Source organism: Parasteatoda tepidariorum, chromosome 1 (assembly GCF_982258835.1).
Source record: "Parasteatoda tepidariorum strain Cologne lab strain chromosome 1, Ptep-v5.0, whole genome shotgun sequence".
NCBI lineage: Eukaryota > Metazoa > Arthropoda > Arachnida > Araneae > Theridiidae > Parasteatoda > Parasteatoda tepidariorum.
In genome coordinates, this window is record NC_141755.1 from 28481504 (window position 1) to 28503842 (window position 22339).

Below are 22339 nucleotides of genomic sequence, written 5' to 3' on the forward strand. Positions count from 1 at the left end.
TTTCCTTTAGTCATGGTGTGGTCTTTCTGCAGGTGTTTGAAATAACTATTGTCAAGAATTTTAAAAATGACAGTAACCAAAATAAATAATAAGAGCCCTCCCAAAACGCATTCTGACCGATAACGCAACAATAAGCAGGAAATGCCACCTCGCCTGTGGAAGAGGCAGGAATGATTTCGTTTTCCTTTATCTTTTAGAGAAGGAGTAACAATTTATTTTGTGCCCAGCAAGTTAAATTATGACAAACTGTAAAACTCTCAATAGAAAAACTTCGTCGGAACTTGAAAGAATAATTTGTCCTTGAGAACTTCAGCAAGAGGCGAGAAAGATACCTTTTTAAAATGGTTCAGTAGTTAATCACATATAAATGTTTGAAAAGCAGAGATAGTTTCATTGTGACTAAACTTCCTGTTCAAGGTCACGCATTGAAAACCTTTCCATAGATGCTCCATCATCTTTCCACAAATATTTAATTTTTTTTCTTTTCGGTTTTTAACAGTATTTTTTCACAATAAATTAATATTATAAATGTGTTTTTTTTCTTCCTTTGTTTTAAAAAAGAAAGAAATCTGAAACATTTTCTAAGCGGTTTCAAAAGTTAGATTCCATAAAATTACCAATGAAAAAATTTACACATGCATTAATTTTTTTGTGCACGTTAAATTCAGAGTTTCAAACGGTTGATTAGACTTCCCTTTAACCCTATGAAACAGCATATTACTCATGTAAAAAATATACAATACTTTGTTTTCATACTAATCTTGTGCTATAGACTGGAATACAAAAAATAATTGAACTTCATTTACTCAATCATACTAGGCAAAATTCAATATTTCGTTTAATAATTAATTATCTTTCTTTTATCTTTTTAATAATTATTACTTTCATCTTTTTGTGCACGTTAGATTCAGAGTTCCAAACGGTTGATTAGATTTTCCCTTTAACCCTATGAAACAGCATATTACTCATGTAAAAAAATATACAGTACTTTGTTTCCATAATAATTTTGTGCTATTTTAGTACAAACATAATTTAAATGCTTAGAAGATAATTATTGAACAATTTATCACTAAAGAAAAGTTCAAAGAATTCGACTTCTCTTTTCAAATCTTTATGTTTTTCATTTAATCCAACGTTTCCAGTAAACGGCAAAACATTTACTTTATCATCAAAAGATGGTTCCTTCCATTGAAATACTCTTTCTACTGCTTTTAAATTGGAAGTTGCAGAATTTGATTGACAATTATCCATAGATTCATCCTCACTATCAATTTCATCCACTTCATTTTTTTCTTCTTCCTCCTCACACTCAGATTCTGAATCAGCGTATGTTTCATCATCAAAATCATTCATTATCTTATGGATTTCATCTTGAGTGAGTGGTCTCCCTCTACGTGGCATCTTAAAGATGCGAAAAATTCTTTTAATGTAAAAAGAATAAAAAAATGCAAAACGAAAGTAACAAATTAAAAAATAAAACGTAAATAAAAATTTAATTAGAACATTAAAGCAAAAGCTTAAAAAAATTAACAAAAACGCAAACAAAAAATAAACGTAACTAACAAAGAAATTAATCGAAAAACAATAAACAAGGATTCGCTAAATGTCGCTGAAAAGATCACGAATAAAATGATACTAGACTTTCAAAGGGAATGAAAGAAATTCTCATAGCTCGAAACTCGCCAACTGATAATAACAGAGAAAAATATTTCAGCCAATTCGAATCGAAAGTGAGCACACGTGAAGTCTTTTTTCAACAATAGGAGCAAATTACAGGGGGTTCTTGAAGAAATGACAGGAGCGATGACGGTCTAGTAGAAAAGGGGGAAGAGAACCACCGGTACAACTGTTGATCCAGCGCCGCAATAAAAGAAGTTTTTTCTACCGGTACATATGCTGTACCAGCCGCAACCAAAGGGTTAATACAATTTATTATATATACGGTGTTCCTATAGTCCTTAAAAGCTGCTTGATTTTTATTTTGGAAAGTAGAGGCCCTTAACAGTAATTAACTTTGGTACACAGTTTTTTAGAAGTCCTTAATTTTTTTTTTTTTTTTTTTTTTTTTTTTTGCACCACTACGCTTGGTAGGAATAGTTTTTTAATCTTACAAAAATATTTTTAAGAGAAATTTCTTTTATCGCATTTTCGCAGAAGTTCTGCCTAAAATTCTGAACATTGCGGAGCTTTTGTATCAAGATTCCTATTTGGGAAGGGGGTCTTCAAAGGATGCCTTTCTCACTCATTAGAGAACGTAATGCTAATGATTTTTCTATTCTCATTTGAGAATAATGAAGTAAAATGTTGTGGTTTGCTTTTCTGTAAAAAAAAATTTGAAATATTTTTTTTCCCCTGAATTATGTTCAAAAAGTGCCTTTGTCATGCATCGGAAGGAAAAGAAATGCTCGTAATTTTTCTAATCTCATTTGAAAACAATGAAAAATTTAATAAATTAAACAATTTTGGTGTTAGTATCTGCAGGATTAGTTACAAAAGTTGCTTTCTTTGGGCTGGAAAGAAATGCTCCTTATTTTCCTATTTTAATTTCAGAAATAAAAATGCAATAATGGCGGGCTTCAGCTAGAATTTAAATTAGATACTGTATTTCGTATTGATATGTATATATTTATAAATCCCAGGTCTTGAAAATTTAAAAGATAGTTCTAAAAATCTTGTTCTTTTTTTTTTAACTAAGAACTATTTTACATTTTAATGTATTTGACTGTGGGTGAGAATTTTGTTACAAATTCGAATTCGTTGCAAAACAATGACCCTCCTTTCTTTCTTTTTAAAATTTGATCGAAATAAAAACGATTCCGTATTTTTAATTTTACGCACATGGAAATTTAAATCACACGCTTAAATCTTCATTTTATCACTCATAACCCACACTGATTCCATCATAAATATGTGTAAGTGCTTTTTTTTTTTTTTGGTGATATAAGGACAAGCAGTTATATAAAATTTTAAATGTACTCTGTTAAAAGATCCCAACTTTTTCTTGTAACAATCATTATATTCAGTTAACATGGCTACTTAATATGCTTTCTTTTCTTCTTTTTTTTTAATTCAACTTTTGATTGTTTTAAAATTAATTCGTAATAACAGTTTTGGTTAAAAATAATTTTATGTAAAGCTCATCATAAAAATAAATATAAAACATTTGCTGTTTAGTTTTAATTTCGAATGGTTAAGTTTCATACCGTTTTCAATATGTTCATCATGTTACAATATTTTTTTACTAAACGTTACCTGATAAGGTGATATTGCAGGATTACTTTATAATAATAGGATACAACTTACAGTTTGAAACTGTTAATTTGCAGTAAATAAAATATCAAATCACAATAGTTGAAAATAAAATTAAAGATAGAGAAATATTACAAGTAAATGTCTTTCATTGATGAAAAAATAAATAATTTGTCAGTATTTGTTAATTATCAATTTTCTTTTACAAACCTTATCAATTTTCTGGCCACAGAAATGTTTTGATACCTTTGAAAAATCTTTTTAGATGCTTTTATTTATATGTTTCACAGAGAACAAATATAGAAAAGCATAGCTGCTAACTCTACTGGATTTTCCAGTAGACTACTGGATTTTGCTAGTTTCTCCTGGTCTACTGGTTTATTTAAAATTCTCCTGGTTTTTGTACATTTTCGAAAATTCCCTAAAATTGAGTAAGTTTCTTAAAATAGAATAGAATTTCTTGAAATAGAATTTTTGTACCGACTATTGCTTTGCTTGCTTGAATTATTAAATAAATATAAACAATACATAATGAAGTGAACCTCATTTATAGAAATTAATTCAAGCCTTTTTCTTTCCGTTTATTTTTATTCAGAGCTCTCTTTTTAAATTAATTAAAAAAATCTTTTAACTATGTTTGATGAATTAAATGACTATTAATATTCAAAATTATGAGTAAACATAATACATAAAATTTTAAGTATGTTTAATGTCAATCATTAACTGGAAAATATTGCAGTTTTTCTATTTTGATGACTATAAAAATCCCTAAAATTCCCTATGCTTAAAATATTTAGTACATGATGCAACAATTATCATGAAATTTATATTATTTTGTAAAATCTACTGGATTTTTTCCTATCCATGTTGGCAGCTATGGAAAAGTAACATGACATGGTTAAGAAAATCACTCTCGTGCTTTAATTCACTTTTTTAGTATTAATTGTTTTAATATATACCCTTATAAATGAAACATTAATAGAAAGGGAACAATTTTTGTTGGCATAACTGAATATTTAGCATGATTGCCCCTCAACTGAATATGTGATGCATGTCTAGCATCAACATATTGAAACTTGTTTATGTTCAAGTATTTTTTTCAATGTTTTTCCCAAATTTCTATATTTGCTCTTTTTTTTTTTTTTATATATATATATGAAAAACTTTGCAGTACTTAATTTCTACGCTTAGTTTTGCAATTCAATTTCAAAGAAATCATTAGAAAGGGAACACTGGTTAGTTTCATAGATGTCTCCAACCCTTAACATTCTGAAATTTTTTTTTTTTAATCTGAACCCGGTTTCGCAAAAAATGCCTGGTCCTACTTTGTCGAACCCTGTTAATTAATGCAATGATATTAATACTTATATTATAATAAAAAAATTTTATTTATTGATTTTTTAAGAAAGGTAAATAATTTGCCCTTAACAATCTGAAAATATTCTTATTTCTTTTATTAAAAAAAAAAAACCTGCCCGGGTTTGTAAAAATTGCTTGGTTCTACTTAGGCGATCCCTGTTAATACAATTATATCTGTACTTACATTATAATAAAATTGTTTTTTATTTATTGATTTTTTAAGAAAGGTAGATAATTGGGGACTATCTCTGGTGGTATTTGTATATTCGATGATAAATAATCGTGCTATTTTAAGGACCTCAATTAAAATAATGGGAACCTTTATATAGTTTAAACTGTAGGCTAAAACCATTCATTGTACAAGTTGATTCGCCTATGAAAAGGACAACTTTAATTTTACTTTTGTTAAAAAAAAAGAATTATAAAAGGCTATTGATAAAAATGAATTTTTTTTACATTTACCTTTTTATTTATTAACAGATTTAAATACTTAGTTTGAAGATCGTAAAAGTTTATACGAAACCTTAAAAAATTTCTGTCGACAAATTTGTGTTGGGCAGGGCCTGTCTTATCTCTGTTAGTTGTGCTCATTGACTTGCGCTTCTTATGTATAATTCAAGAATATATTGTAATCATAGCAGGGTTGGGTTTTTGACGTCAAAAAGTGGTTTTTGACATGACAAGGGTATAATACTGGTTTAAACTGTCAAAAACCCATCAAAATTGTCAAAAACTAAAGTTTGCCAAAAAAAAATATATAAACTTCAAAACTACCAACAGTTGCCATGCATTATACTGAAATTTAATTATATTATAGGTAATCAGCAGGTTTTAAAATATTTTTTAATTAAAATTAAGGTAAAATAACAGATTTAAAATCTCAGAAATTTATATTCAAATGCATGTGCAGAAAAATTTTGCACAAAATTTTTTTAAATATTTATATTTTGAAAAAAAAAATTTTTTTTTTGATACTTAAGAAAATTAAAAGTTTATTACTATGCATTTTTGACATATAAGGAACATATAACTAATATTTATAAGGAACTTACAAGTTATGTTGTATAAATACAAACTTGATACAAGTGAATGAAAAAAAATTTAATGTTATACCGAATATCTTTATTATCCAGTATGTTAATTTGAATTTAAAAGTAGTTATATTTGGGAATAATGATAAATATAATTCATATTGTTTATTATATTTATTTATAATTATTACACTTATCATTTTAAAACAATTTTTACCTCTTAATTTTTTTCCCCCACTTGTATTAAGAATACAAATAATGCATATCTTGAAAGCAAGAACTAATTATTCAACAGCTGAATATTTAGATATTCAACAAAAGTATGTATATAGTATTCAGCAAAATGAAATTCACAAGTATTTGGATAAACTAAATTTTCAGCATAGTAAATGAATAGGCTGAATATACTGTAAATCGACACTAACTACTCTGTGTATTTAACAGAAAGCACTTAAATTTGTATTGTCTTATGTTAAAAAGATTATTAAGAAGATTTAAAAGAATATTAAAAAGATTTTTCTTTAAGAGATGTCTAATGTACAAAACTGCTAATGTTTATCTTTAAAAATGTCTAATTTTTAGTATAATCTATACTATACACTAAATTTGGTTATAAATAAATTTCTTAATAATATCACTGTAGATTTTCAATAACACATGAAAATGAATACATAATATTACAAAAGAAGTGAGCTTTCAAAAGTACAAGATTTTGGTTACTATTCAAAATATAAGTGTTTCTTCAAAATTTTAAATTTATTTTTTCTAGTTCATATTTAGAAACACTATCCTTTATAAAAAATATATAAATTTTATGTATTAATTAAATTTCACATATGAATATAGGTTTTCGACATTTTTGACAGTGCGGTTTTTGACGTGACGGTTTAAACCATGGTTTAAACTGTCACATGTCAAAAACCTGCCAACCCTGAATCATAGCTATCTTCGAAGATGTCAACAGCAAAAAATAGTAATGTTGAATATACGAAGTTAACAGGAAAGGTTTTTAGAAAAACCTATGAATCCTTTTTAAAAAGTGTGAAGTTAATTACTCATTGTTAACATGGTGTGTAGTGTTTCAAACGTGCTTATTTTCGATTTTTGTTATTTAAAAGGGTCCTTCATTGGGTGTTTTTAAAAAGAGCTTAATTTCCCTTTTCGAAAATGAGATTTTTTTTTTTTTTTTTCATTACCATGTTGATTTTAGCCGTGTATTATGCCAAAGCGTACTTTTCTCATTGTTCCAACGTTTTCACAATCATTTTACATGTTTGATGAAATACTTGCGAGTCCGTGTGTGCGTCTACTGAGCTGGGTTTGGTGATATTGCCTTCTCATGTGATGTGCATCTCCTCTGCATTTTATAAGATATTCTCCATTTCAGATCTCATTTTCAACCCTCTCATACCGAACCGAAAAATCTCTCAATCATTTTATAAAGGCTAATATAATCAAGAAAAAGGTTCTTTGTCGGAAACTAGTTATTTTATCGTGATCATGCAAAGTCTTAAAAAATTATTTTGTATTTTGTAAATGTGTATAGTGCTGAAAAATATTATTTGAGTGCTTAAGAGGTGCTTATTTTTTGTTGAAGGATTTGGCTACGCACCCTGTAATAAATTTATTTCTTATTTAGTAATTTTAGTTGTTAAAAACTTGCTTAAATTTCAAATTGGGCATTTTTTTTCTCTCTGGAAACAGAGTTAGAAATTCTCAGGAAGATTTAGACTTTTTAAAATTCTTGGAGTATTTGCAATTGATAAAATTACTGACAATTTAACACTATGTAACTAATTTTGTTATAAAGACATCTTTTTTTAATGTATTCATACCTATATAGAGCTGTAACAGGGTGCGTAGCGTTTGTAAAATGTACTTAAAGGTGCTTTTTTTGGAGATTTCGTTTTAAAAGCTTTTAAAGGTGTTTTTTTTCAGCTGTCGTTTTTAAAAAGTGCTTTTTTTCCCCCATCAGTGATATCTGGTGCAGACGTGCCAACTCTCCCGCATTTTGCGGGAGTCTCCCGAATTTTGAGTTATTCTCCCGCCCTCCGGAATTGATTTGAAAAACTCCCGAATTTTACTGCGATCGACGGCCAAACTCAAAATTACCTAATTTTTCCGCGAGTGCGAAGGTAAGTTTTTCTTTCAGCTTGAATTCCATCCCCTCTTATCAAACTACCATCTGCCTGAAGCGTAGCTGAACATGCTTTATTTTCCCCCCTCTTCAACGTTACCTCTAAAAACACTCCTATTTCACCCGCCCCCTTCCACTGGGGGCGGGTGAAATCTTCCTCTTCTTTCGTGTGGAGTTGAATGCAATGACGTCACATGTCGTTATCGAGTGACGTCCGTTCAGGAGTCGGGAAACTCGTACTCTCGATAGTTGGAATTGATATTGTATCTTGCTGTTTTTATAGTTTTTAATGCGTATTTTTCCACGGTTGGCAACAAGCTCGTAAACTAGCAACGTGATATCAATTATTCGTTTAGTCTTCGTATGTTTAAAAAAAAAAAAAAAATTCAAGGATGTCTTAAGTCGAAACGGAAGTATGGATCAATTTCAACAAATCATGTACCAATGACTTTAGCAAGACTTAATTGCGGAGAGCTAAGTCTGCAACTCTTTTTTTCATGCATACAGTAGAGAACCATTTATCTGGTATCCAGATAATCCGGAAAAAAAATTTGCTCGGTTCTCCCGCCATTTTGAACTAAAACGATATGAAAAAAAAAAAGCGGAAACTGGACTAATCCTTGAAGTTGAGTAGAGGAAAATGTGAGGAAGGGAAGAATTTTTTTCCCCGCTTACCCAGAGAAACGTCATTTCTTCCGCGACCTTGAAGATTTTAGATCTTTATTCTCTTTTAGGTCGTTAAACTCAAAGGAGTGGCATGATGATTTCGTTTGCTAGTTTGATTTACGAGGGGGTGGGGAAAATGCATTGCACATGCATATCAGTGAACAGAAGATGAAAGAGAAAAATATATTTATCTATTTGACATCGATTAATAAAAATAAAATGTTTTTCTTTTGAATAAATTCTGATTCTTTGGAAGTGCGGTATCATTCGCAAGTTTTTCTTGATGTGGAATCACACCTGCTTTAATTAAAAATCGCGTTTTTATAAAAAAGAAAAAAAGGAGAATTGTTTATTAATTTAAGCATACAATTATTTTATGAAGTAGATTGCAGTTTCGTTTTTCTGATTCCACTACGTTTTTTTTTTCTTTTTCATGATAAATTTTGCACTCAATAAAATTATTTGTATTACCAAATTTTTTCATTAGTTTTTTTTTTTTTTTTAAAGTCCGTTGATCTCGCCTTGTTCTGTTCTAGGTTTTAATATTTATGCTAGTGCCGTCTTTTAACTATCGTTTCGGTTCGATAATTTTCAAGTGTTGTTTTTATTTAGATTAATAGGTTTTCCTTTTATTTTCGCCCCCCCCCCCCCATGAAATATATTGCGTTATTTAATCATTGGTTTTGTTTATTAGTTGATTTAGGAATCGTAATTATTTTTTAAACTTGTTTTTCTTGTCTAAACTTGCAAATTTTTTTATTCTTTTAAATTTTATTTTTCTACAATTTTTTTCCTTTTTAGATTTAGGAGTGCTTTTCTTTTTTCTCTTACTTTAAAATGTGTTTACATTTCTTCCTTGTAATTTGGGTTTGATAAAACATCGATTAACGACACTTTTTTGTCGATCCAGGAAACCGGGAAATTAAGACATCCGGGATAGCGATGGTCCCGAGCATCCCGGATAATTGGTTCTTTATTGTACAGACATTAGTATTGAATTGGTTTTTTAAAATAAAATACTTATTCAATTTGTTTATTTTTTAAAAGTTTTTGTGTATTTTTATTACAGTGTCGGGTTTTTGAATAATGTTTTATTAAGGAAATGGTATTTATTTAAAGAGTATCTACCTAATATAGTTTTGTGTTGCTAAATCTGTGTTTAATTATTTTATTTCCATTTAATATTTTTAAACAATTATTGCTCTATTAGTGTGTAAAATTTCTTGCATTCTTATATTTAATAAATTTTTTACTTAAAATTCCTTAGAAGTGCCAAATGTTGCATACCATGCACCTTTTTTTACCCCTCCTGAAATCTCCTGAATTCTTGTTAGGGAAACTCCTGAATGTTAATTTTGCTAGGTTGGCACGTCTGCTGGTGGATCCCATGCATTTCACGAAAAATGGGGAGTTTGCTACGTGATCATTCACGCGGATTTCATGTCGTACCCTTTGTTATGACTTGCGCCTGCGCACACACTTGAAAACCGAAACCCGAGTGCTCCGATTCGGATAGAGAATTTCAGATCCTTATGAAATTTTTTTCTTTTTAATTTTTTTCTTGTTTATTTTATTTTACTTCTAACACTTTTTTTGACATAGGGGGTAAGGGTACTTTTGTTCTGAGTTCAGGGTCAAGTTGAATTCACACGGTGATGTGGGAAAGTACTGATTGTTTCGATTTACGCCTTTTTCTTTTCTTTTTTTTTTAATGCTAAAACTGTTTATAAAAAAAATTTTGTTTTTCAATAATATTGATTGAATATGGATTTTTTGAGTGCTTGAAAAGTTTTTAAAAAATGCTTATTTTTTATTCAAAGATTTGGCTACGCACCCTGTTTAAGTAAAATGTATACTGAATTTATTAAACATGAATCGTAAGTTTTTGTGCAAAACAATGAATAAATTGTTAATGAATGCATAAATAAATTTTTTATCGAATATTGTAAGATTCTGTTAAATGTTTAGAAATTCCACCCTCAAAATCTCAGTGAATTAAAATTTACAAGTAGAGTGGCCACCAGAGAGATGCTGTAATCACTAAGTCTGAGGAAAGCGTTTTTAGATTTTTCTGAGGTTGGCAGTTCTGGAGCTAGGGGTTAACTTATGGAATAATTTTTGTTATGCTTCCTAAAACTTTTTTGAATTTCATTATTTTAGAAAGAATATTTTGATTGTGTGGGTGTATATTTGAGTTTAATAATTTAATTGCTTTAAAAAAATTATTTGCATATACTAAAATGTCATTCTTTCAGAAGATGCTAGAGGACCAATGAGGACTGGAGGAGCCGTGGCTGCTAGAGGAAGAGCCAACAGTAGGATGACGACACATCCCTATGCAGGTGCCACCCGACGTGGCTATTGAATTCTCTCACCTTACATTTCGTTTTTACCATCATAGTAAACTCTATTCATGGATTAAGAACATAAATCATAATTGAGACGACAAAAAGTCAGTAGATCCAAAAAACTTTTCACTGTAAAACACCGGTCTAATTTCTGATCAAGCATTTTTTGTGTGGAAAAACAAGATATTCCGACAAAACTGACTTCTTTATTTCATGTTGCTTTTGTCATTTTAACATCAATTATAAATAAAATAATTTCAAAGACAAGTTTCCTTTTTCTTTTCCCCCCATCAGTGCTTCTCTGTGTTTAGTCCAATCCTTAGTTTCATTTTCATATTGTCGAACTGCAACTAAGTGAACATAGAAAATCAATGCTCTTTATGATATTGGACAGAACTAACAGTCAACAACTTTGACTAGGATGATTAAATATAACAAATTGCAATTGAAAAAATTTCTGCCAGTCGACACTTTTTTTTTGTCGGAATCCACTCCAAGTAAATATAGAATTTTGATATTTTATTATTATGGAAATAGCTTTATTTCATTCTTATTTCTTTAAATTAATCTAAATTATGATGTGTACCATTTTGAGAAATGCCTTACATTATTATCATCTGTCAATTTTTCAAAAAGTTGCCAATGTTAAAAATGCTACAGCTGTACTGACTTGTTGTAACGGGCTCTGATTTTGCCCGGTACTTTATGGTGTACTTTTTAAAGCCGTTGTGTTCATTATGTATTTGTTGAATAAAAAAAACTAGCTTTGGTTAAGACCACAGCTTCCCAACTTTGACTGCCATCCACTTTTAGAAGCAAAATTTCTAATGCCCTTGTCAGGCTGTTTACCTTAAAACCAGAATTATTTACCAAAAGATTGTATTTATTAGATTGAAAATCTTAATTATTAAAAAGGTCCAAGTTAAAAAGTTGAGGCCTTGAGCAAAATATTAAGAAGCCCCGACAATTAAATTAATATTGCAGCCGAAAGTGGAATATGGTGAACTTTTTTAGTAGTCCCGTCGGAACTTCCATTTAGATAATATTTTAAACACTTATAGTGAACAACTGAGAAGTTGATAGTTTGACTGTAGTGATCTCAATTTTCATTTTCGCAATATTTTTTTCAATCCTCCAACTTAAAACTTGCACGTGTGCACAGTTCACCCCACTTCGAAAGAAGTTCATTAAGCTTGTATTTCCACCTCCAAACACTACTTCTGTCAAATTTCGATGCCCATGGACCGATTGCGTTATTCTCAGCCTGAAGTGTCATTGTAAGAGACAGTGACTCTAACAATCTGTCGTCTTGTTAGAATAATTATGAGGGCAAGTGACACCGACATCAATCCGACACTGCAGATGAAGACAATTTTCCTATCACTCACTGGATAGGAAAACAAGGAATAAACATTTTTCCTAAGAATGTTTGAATCTTGTGATGATGAAGTGAGCACTTCTAGTGCCCCTTTGATGACATAGTCTTCAAAATTGAACGGAAGTACGATTTTTGGAAAAGAAACTCATTAGAAGAAAATGAAATTTCAGCATCCTCTATATCCGAAGTAAAATAAGCAGTAAATATTTTTTTTTTACTGACTATCAGAAAATCCAGAATTCTTTTCATGTTAATTGGAGAACTCAATAAAATTATGTTCTAACGAAAATCACTAATTTATTTCATAAAATGTAAAATTAGAACAAATTTTTAGCTAAGTATTTTCCTTTTTAAGATTTGATTTTACAAATTAACCGATGTGTAAAAGTGATGTTTGTACTATATGTATCATGTCTCTTGATGTTGCACCAATTGAGAATCAAATTGGTAAATTGCGATTGCTCATGTGATATATATTAGATCTGCGCTTCTCATGTGAGGTAAATGCAGCCTTTATTTTCGGTTGAATATAAAGCATAGTGGCTCCTTTTTAACAGTATGATTTTTGAGTTAAAAAGTATAATGAATCAGCAGATCTTGAATAATTGGTCTGTAGAAAGAACTACCCTTGTCAGGCAATCTGCTGCTATGGAACACGCGCTATTTAAAACAAATTGTTAATATTTGTGGGTTCTGCCCAAAGCCGGATTTACATGTAAGCTAGATTGGTAGCAGCTTATGTCCCTCCAAAATTAAATTAGCTTTCATTTCTATTTAGGTTTTGTTTTAAGCTGTTAAAAGAGGCCCATGAAGCTCTCTCTATATATATATATATTTACAGATGTCAAAATCTGAGACCATCCTAATTTGCAGACGCAATACTTATTGCTACAAGTTCAGCAGTTAATAGTTCTCGAACTAATAAGCGGATGTAATTTTTTCAATTCCCTCGTGCTTTCTGTTCATTTTTCTATTCATCTACCCCAACTTGAAATTTATAGTTTCTGCACAGTAAAACAAAGTTAACAGTTGAACCACTCAAAAAACAGCAATTTTTTTAATACGTTTTTAACTCGAAACTTATGATTTATTTGTATAGTGCGATTATATTTTCGGAAGTTTCATTATTCAGGCATGAAAGTTTTCAGCTTTTACTCTGAATTCAGCTTTTTAAGCTCCATACATTTATTAATTTCATAATGTTTGATTGCGTTTATATTCAGCTTTTTTTTTTTTGTTGCTAACTGGCACTTTCATCCCTGATTATTAAATGCTTTTTAAAAAAGACAATTTGATGTTTAATTATTAACAATAATTAAATTAACGACACTTGAATTGGAGTTGGAACAAATAAAGGCCCTACTACCTTCAATAGCTTAGGGCAACGCTAAGCTTGAATCCAGCCCAGTATCAGTTAATATTGAATTATATTATAATCAATCGGTACGTGATTCGTCCGCTAATTCACGGATTTCCGCGAACCAATGATTTCTTTATCTTCCTAATTTACCATTCAAGTGCGATAACTCCTTTTTTAAGGGCATGTTCATACCTCTATCTCCTGTTTAGTCTCAAATTTCTCTGTATTTGTTGAAGAAATTTTAGAAAATTGGCAATAAAATATCCGATAAAGGCAAAAATACTTCTCTTATTTCTTTACAGATGGTACTATTGACAGTACTGCACTATTGAGTGTTTATAGTTTAAGAAATTATAAATAATTTTTAAAAAATCAACTTTGCATTAAGATTTATATATATATTTTTTACTTTGCTAAATGTAAGTGCTTATATTATTTTGAATTTCTCTTTTTGACTTCCATGATTATTTATACATGATGTATCTGTAGCCCAAAAAATGTAGTATAATCTCTGTTATTTTATTTCTCCGATGTTGGCGCAGGTATGCATATACCAATAATGCTAAATCTGTACTTTTTCATAGCATCTAAACAGTATATTGCTTCAGCTAGTTTTTTTTTTTTCTCTACGGAATATTTACATATACATGTTTATACTGCGATAACTGTTAATGCAAATATTTGGCAGAATTTTTTTTTTAAAAAATTATGAACTGGAGAACTTTTAATTTTTTAAAAAGTTTGATCATTTTTTTGCGAAAATGTTTCAAAAATCCCTCTCGTTAACGCTAAAACATTATGACAGCATGCAACTAATACAATCTCAAATCCGCCAAAAATTTTGAAAGCGTTATTATAAGTTATTTCTTAGAAAAGGTCGGTTTTGGCATTATTGATATACTAGGAGGCTTCGCCCCCTGCTCGCTGGCGCTCGCCAACACCCGGAACTGCTTTCGCAATCCGATGCTCGTTTTGCTCGCTCATTGGATACGTTCTTAACGTCTAGCTTTTGTATACATTTTTGAACACTGAAGTTCCAAAAACTTTTCACTGTAGAAAATTCTAAACCTGTGCATTTCAATATTAATTTAAAATTGAAAACAGTTCGCATATTTTTCTTAATCACACTATTCTACATTACATTTGTTGAGAAAAGTAACTGTTGTAAGTTTTGTTTTAAAGTCTTTCCCACCAGAGGGCTAAAACCATGTGTTGTAAAACAATATATAATAGTACTGAACGCCGGATGTAAGGCATCGGCTTCGATGAAGATAATTTTGTGAGAATTTTCTTGATAATTCGGTGAGAATTCACCCGATTAGACATATGATACTCACTACATGCTCTTGCGCACCGAAGCCCATTAATTAAAACGTATTAGCGTTTTATATAATATAGAATAGCCATATGATGCTCACTACGTGCTGTTGCGCGCCGAATCCTCTCAATTAAAAATGAAAACTGTTGCCAACGCGAGAAAAGAAATATCGGTTTTATTGATACATACGTATTAGCGTTTTATATAATATAGATGCCCTACCGATTCCTTGCAGATTTGTTAGAGAGGACCGCAGCTTCGGATAAGTTTCAAGAACACTAGACAGAGAAGGAGAAAGAAATTTCATAACTTCGGCTAGAATTAATTAAGTAGTGAGGCTGACGCAGAAGTATAAAATTGATAGTTTATAAATTCCGAAATATCCAACATTTAAAAGATCGTTCGCTAGAAAAATAGATTTTTATTATTTTAGACTTAATATTTTAATTAGTGGCAATTTTGTTGCTAAAATTCCGATATTATTGCGACACGCAAAATTTTAATCGCGCATTTGAGTAACCACTTTTTGATTTAATTGAAGCAAGGAATACCAATAATACCACTGTTTTTTTTTTCAATAGGCTTTCAGTGATGGCGCACGTGGTTCCCGATATTTCCATACTCATACGATTATTATTTAAAAACGCGAAATTCGAATCGCAAATTAGAATATATATTTGAAACGCTTGATTTACGCAAAATCTATGCGGCGTTGTTTGGCAGTTATTTTATAGCTATTGACTTACACAGAATTTTTTAAAATATTAATAATATTAGGATACTGGAAATTCAAAACACGAACCTGAGTATTCCATTTGTAAATGCTATCGTTCTTTTCTTTTTTTATTTTCAATGCTTCGTTTTGTCTTCTTTTATTATTGACAATAAAAACTAATGACTGAAAAAAAATTTGCATACACATGTTCTTTTAACGTTCACCAAAATCATAATTAGCTATCAAGCCTTTTTCCACTGACTGCTAGAATGTTTCAGCACTCACGTTGAAAATATGATTTAGACCAGCTAGCCAACTACCCTAGCAACAATTTTACATCTGCCCCAGTTGGGCACAAAATTTGCTTAATATTGACCCTATATATATGTGGACATATGCCGAGGGACCAATATTGAGATGTCTAGATTTTTCAACATTGGTCCTATATTGACTGAATAATGAATATATAATATCGGGTGACAACTTTATATACGGCAGATATTGGTTGTTAAGTGGCTGTAAAATATACGGGTGACTCAAACAATTCTATATAAGACCGATATCGGAAAATAACGGCCCTTTGAACCAAAGGACCCAAGTTATTTTGCTCCTACGGTACCGTTAGACCAGTGTTTCTCAACCTTTTTGATACAATGGACCCCTTTTAAAGTTTTTTAAGAAGTCACGAACCACACCTCTGAGAAAAAAAATTGCAAAAAAACATCAATTTTTAGTATTTAATTTATTTTAGCATTTAATTTTATTATTTCAATAGTATACAAAATATTTAAAATTAAAATTTTTAGTCTGAAAGTTGTTGCTGCTTTTCCTTAATTAATAAATTGAATAGAGGGATGGTTTTCGACAAAGCAACGAGCATAACATGTTCAACATTCAATCGATAATGATGTTTTGTTTTTATTGTCACAACTGTGGAAAGTCCGGCTTCGTTAAGATACACTGTAGCTAACGGAATTATAGCTGAAATAGCTCGCTTTACAAGCAATGGGTAGGCTTCTTTCACAGAAGACCAGAACTCTCCGAGTGTTTTTGAATCGAAATCCATTTTTAGCAAGGACTTTGTTCTAAGATCAATAAGCTCATCTTTGGCAAGGTTCATATCATCGATACAGTCAATATCACAAAGAAAAGGATGACGAATCCACAACTCATCTTTTATCTTTATCTCATCTAAATTAAAATATTTTTTCAATGAAACTTGAAGTACTTCCAGGTGTTCACAGATTTCATTTTTAAGTTATTCAGTAACAAATTATTTTGCCAAGATCCATTTTCAGAAAGCACTTCGACCAACATTTAAAAGTTTGCATATATCTCTTTGAATTCTATTTTTTTCAAAGTGGCATCTTCAATTAGAATGCTTGTAATTTCTCAGTTGCATCCATCATGGTGATATCGGGTCCCTGAATCAGACCTGCCAACTCTCCTGCTTTTAGCAGGAGTCTCCTGCTTTTGTCTCAAATCTTCGCCCTCAGGCCTTCAGGGTGTTTTCTCCTGCTTTTTTCTATTTAGTGCAAGATAAGAGGAAAAAAACAATTTGTGCAATTTCCTTCCCAACTTGTGCTTCAGATCATGCTGGGCATTTATTTAGAAAAACTTTGCCCCGTAACATCACTAAAAATTATGGTGAGTGTGAACCAAAACAGCATCAATAACCAATGAAATGGCAAAATCGGAGATATCTTGGACATCATTAGGCAAAATGTTTTTTTACTTTCTATAGATGCCAGTTTTTTTTTTTTAAATAATGCTAAATCAGCAACATCTGCAGTTTTAAAACAGTAGCAGTTAAAAAAAAAATTAAGAAATGCATTTATAAAGTATTGTATTCATTATTGACATATTTTGTTAGTTTTGAACTTCTTCCTAAATTTGAAAAAATCAAAAGATATGTTTTAATATAATTCTATAGAAACTTATATTTTATAGTAAGAACACGTATCTTTATTAGTCAGTGTCAGAATCTTATTGTGGTCTATTTTATGTAATGTAAATAATATATTTTGAAATAAACTTCTTGTAGGAAGTGTGAATCAGGTTTAATTTTCAATATTGCGCTATGTCGTGATACAGAAAGAGTCTCCTGCTTTTTTATTTTCTAAGGTTGGCAGGTCTGCTGAATTAAAAGACTTATACTGTTCATGTGGTTAAAATTATCTGCCAGGTAAGCCAATTTATAGGTAAAATCTTTTTTGTTTAAATATTCGAAGAATGAGTTATCTTTTTCTTCTAGAACAAGTGATAATTCGATCTTCAACGTGAAAAATTGTTTCAAAACCTACCGTCGTGACAGACAGCGCAATTCCGTGCGGTACAGAAGTACCTCATGTTCTGCGTCCATTTCTTGACACACCGTTTTAAAGAGACGATGATTAAGAGCTCTACGTCTAATAAAATTATTTTGATAATATTATTTAATATCTTCAATATTATTGATGTAATATTGAAGATATTAAAATAACTTTTGATAATACTTCTTTTAAGCTAGTTGGAAGAGTTTTTGTAGCCTGTTTATGTAAAAAAAACAATGAGTAACAAGAACATTAGGAGACTTTTTTTTTACCAACAGGGCAAAACCAGATTTATTGCCAAGCATCACAGGTGCTCCATCTGTACGAAAGGAATGAAGTTTTTCTTTCCAGCCGAAGTCTTGTTTGGTAAAGAAAACATTTAACATTGCTAAAACATCAACTGTCTTTGTAGTTTACAAAAGAGACTCACAAAATAAAAATTCTTCTTTGATAGTATCAAGAGACACGTGACGAACAAAAACAAGAAGTTGACTATAATTCGAGATATCTGTAGTTTCATCCAGTTGCATACTAAAGGGAAATGACGATACTTACAATTCATCGATGATCTTTTTCAAGATATTGCAAGAAATTTCAACTATTCTTGAATGTGTCGCATCATTTGAAAATGGAATTGCCTCAAGTTTTTTTTCTCTGTTCCAATCTACAAACTAATTCAACCATCTCCAGCGCATATGGCTTAATTAACGTCTCTCCAATAGTATGCGGTTTCTTGCTTTTAGCAATATGATATGCAACTTTGTCTAATGTTCCAGATTTCAAAAACTGGGCTTTCTTCTTAGTAATAAATTCTAGATCTAGTAACCTGAACAAGGTGTCAATTTTCCGTAGCTTGATAGGGGATAATAAAAATAGTACAGCGGCCGTCATCAGGGGGTTGCCCCTGATGGTGCAAACTGAAAGCCGGTTAGTGGAGGATGTTGAAAATATGACAAGGATATTAGAGGGCTGTGTGCAATCCGTACTGAATTTGGGGTATCTCGATCACCTAGTTTCAAATATGTATGTATTTTCACCTTTTAGAAATAAAAAAAGATCAATGTTATTTAAATATTATTGATCCAAACGTTTTAAAAATTAGGAGCAGTCGGTGGACCCCCAAAATATGACCCATAGACCCCTAAGGGGTCCATGAACCACAGGTTAAGAAACCCTGCGTTAGACCAACTACCGTGCTTGGCAAGGAAAATAAATTGAATGTTTAAAGTGATTGATTTGATTCTAAAGCTAACCAATTTCAAACTAGGGTGACATAGACTTTAATGGAGGACAATCAGTGTCAAACCTCCTTTTTAATGTTCATCACTTGTTCTTGAGTTTTCTTTCAGCTTTGATACAGTTAGTTGTTTGAATTGGAAAAAGGAAGAATTTTCTTTTTTCCAATGCCCACCTTTCGTCATACAAACATCTGATGGGCAGATTTGTTGACCACTCTTTCAGGAGCACCATATTAGGTGAGCCAACGTTGCTCCCACAGTAAGGACAGAAAATGAAAGAATATCCATGCCTTGCCCGGGATTCAAACGCAAAACCTTTCTGAAGTAAGGCCAGATCCCTGACCCCTACACATACCGGTCGGCTGTATATAATAGGTGTGTGACAAATCTTGAACTTGCTTAATAGTTAGTGGGCATTTTTTTTTTTGTAATATTAGGGACTTGAGCTGGGATAGCCTGATTGGTAGGACACTGCGCCCTTGTCCAAGAAGTCTTGGGTTCGATCCCCGCCGGTTGAAGACTCCCCGTGAAGTAATTAGTGACTGATGCACGTTAAATCTGTTGAGTCACAAAGTCCTCCATGTTCCCATAACAAATCATACCTCTAGGGGTACTGATCCAGGAGTTTCCTTGTCTTCTGGATTAGTTCTAAATTACAAGGCTACGGAGTTGAACATTAGTAGTCGGAAACCCAAAAATTGGGCCTGCTGTTCAACGACAGTTATAAAAAAAAATTAGGAGCTTGAGCAAAATTGTAAGCTCCTAAACTTGAATGTTGTAATGAAGATGTCTTACGATAAAACCATACAAAATTCAGTATTTTTAAAAACTAATAAAAGAATTAAAATTATTTCGGAATTAAACTTTAGTATAGAAAAAATCTCCGGTACTATAGTATTTAAATTATATTACATTGATGTGAATCTATTGAGTTCTTTGTCCAAGCTAATGTATCATTACTTCAAAACTAATTGAGACATCTCTCTCTGAATTCTCTTCTAAATTTGTCTCAATTATATGTTTCTTTTAAAGGATTAAGTTCAAGTAAAAAATTAAGTCACTAAATTGTAGTTTTCAAGGACTGAAGTTCGATCCTCATCGGTGCTTGAATCTAACCTAGCTTCAGATTGATGGGTGCTATCTTGTTTAGAATGTAAATGCGGCTTATACGCAGCGTCATATCTCCCTAAATCCCCCTATTCAATTTGTCTCGATTAGTTTGTTTCACAGAATTAAATTTTTTATAAAACAAAATTAACTTTATACATTTAAAAATGCCACATTTCTTCTTATATTTGTCTCGATTAGTAAAGCAATTATGTTTTATTTTTTGTCAGAATTTATCTTTCATCTTAAAGAAATGGGGGGGGGAATTATATTTTATTTGATTCACTGATGTTAATTCATTTTCCCAGGTTTGTGCACTTATCTAAGAAGAAAAAAATTTGCTACATCTTTCCCAGAATATTAATGGTTAAAGCTTATGTTTTTTATAGAATAAATTTAATATGAATATATATATATACATATATATAGCGCTATATCGTTTAAAGTATAATATTTTGGTGCATCAATATTAATCAATTTATTTCACTGTCTAAGTTTTGTATGCACACTTAATTGGATTTCGCTATTAAATTTGTCTTGATTAGTAAAGCAAATATATGTTTTTCAGAATTAAACTTTTAATTTTAAAAAGAAGGAAAGAAATTTTTAATACTTATAGAAAAAGCATTACTTGCATACTCTGATATAAATCAATTTAAATCCTTTTCCAATCCTTTTCCACTTATATATATTTATAAAAAAAAGTCCGACATCTGACTCTGAATTCCCCCATTACATTTCCTTTTATAGAGATTTAATTTTAAAAAAAATCACTGTACTATAGTATTCAAATTTTTTCACTTTAATATCTTGATATTAACCGATTGAATTCACTGTCCACGTTTTGAACACTTCTTTAAGTAATAGTAAAATGCAAAATCTCTTTCAATAGAATTCTATTAAATTTAACTCAATTAGTAAAGCAATTATGTTTGTTTTGCAGATTAAAGTTCAATAATAAAAAAGAAAATCTACATTATTATAATATTTGAAATCCATTACCTTTAAATTTATCTGTTGAATTCATTGAACATCGAGATTCATTTTAAAAAGTTTAATTTGTGTGTTCCTAATACAAATTTCATAAATTCAACTTTAATATGATTTGGCATTACGTTTATGTTTCGCCAGCATAAACTTAATTAATTTTTTTATTCTTTCCAAAATGCTGAGTAAACAGCTCGTTATATTTATGATTAAATCAGAAGCGTAATAGGCATTTTCTTATTTGAACATTTGAAGAATAAAAAATAAAGAATATCTTAAATTAAGGAACGAGTCAAACAAATTTGTTCGAACGCCATAAATGATAGCCGACTATTCTATTAAAATAACAACATTAATATAAGTATTAGAATCGATTTTGTTAGTTTATGATAGTAAAATGAGGGAGCCGTTGTGTCTCAGGGTATAGTGTACTCGCTTTCCTATGAAGTGAACCGGATTCGTATCCCAGCGATGGCTGATCGAAACGAATTCCGTACCCGGCTCGCACCGACCACAGTGCTGACGTAAAATATCCTCAGTGGTAGATGGATCATGAGTCAGAGTCCCCTTGCCGTCAGGCTAACACAGAGGTCGCCAAAGTGGTCGATATAGACCCCCAGGGGTCTATTTAACAAAAGAGGGGGTCGATCTGAGACAGGGGGACGAATGGGGATCGATCCGAATCGGAAGGGTCGATTGTGGGCCGAAAAAAAAAACAGTTCTCAATACGCAAATCACACATACCTAATTAAGTATGTAAAATTTGTGAATTTTATTTTATAATTGACTCAATATCAGTTTCTTTATAAAACATAAATTAATAAACGTATATTTATTGGGGTGAAACAAGTATTTATGTACCACCGCGCAGCGGCACGAACTCAGCGCAGTTTATAAGTCATATGCTTATGTGCGCTTGTACAAATGTCACGTGTGACGAGCATTGACGTTACAAATGCAAATATCATACGCAGTTTCAGCCATCTTTGCAAACTGTGTTGAATATTTGCAGTGTCATTATTAAAACTTTTATAGTTTTGGATAATTAGTTATTGTTTCGATAAAATCATTCGTTTAGTTTAGATATCAATTTTAATTATCAATGCACAAAAAAGAAGGTAAGCATTAATAATA

At 30.8% G+C, this 22339-nt stretch overlaps 1 protein-coding gene and 1 long non-coding RNA gene across 3 annotated transcripts in view; one reads left to right on the plus strand and one right to left on the minus strand.

Moving 5' to 3' along the window:
* Positions 1–11057, plus strand: part of LOC107442252 (uncharacterized) — a 27415-nt gene extending 16358 nt beyond the window's left edge. The window contains exon 8 of one of the 2 annotated variants that reach the window (XM_016055771.3): positions 10698–11057. In XM_016055771.3, the coding sequence (XP_015911257.1) occupies positions 10698–10807 (110 nt within the window). In that variant the 3' untranslated portion in view covers positions 10808–11057. The remainder of the gene's footprint in view (positions 1–10697) is intronic. The other variant, XM_016055772.3, reaches the window with a different exon arrangement.
* LOC147816353 (uncharacterized) lies at positions 10950–21328 on the minus strand. The gene is made up of 2 exons (XR_015432998.1): positions 21221–21328; positions 10950–11140 (listed from the first exon to the last, which is right to left on the minus strand). It is a non-coding gene; the product is annotated as an uncharacterized LOC147816353 (long non-coding RNA).
* Between the last annotated feature and the right edge of the window lie 1011 nt (positions 21329–22339).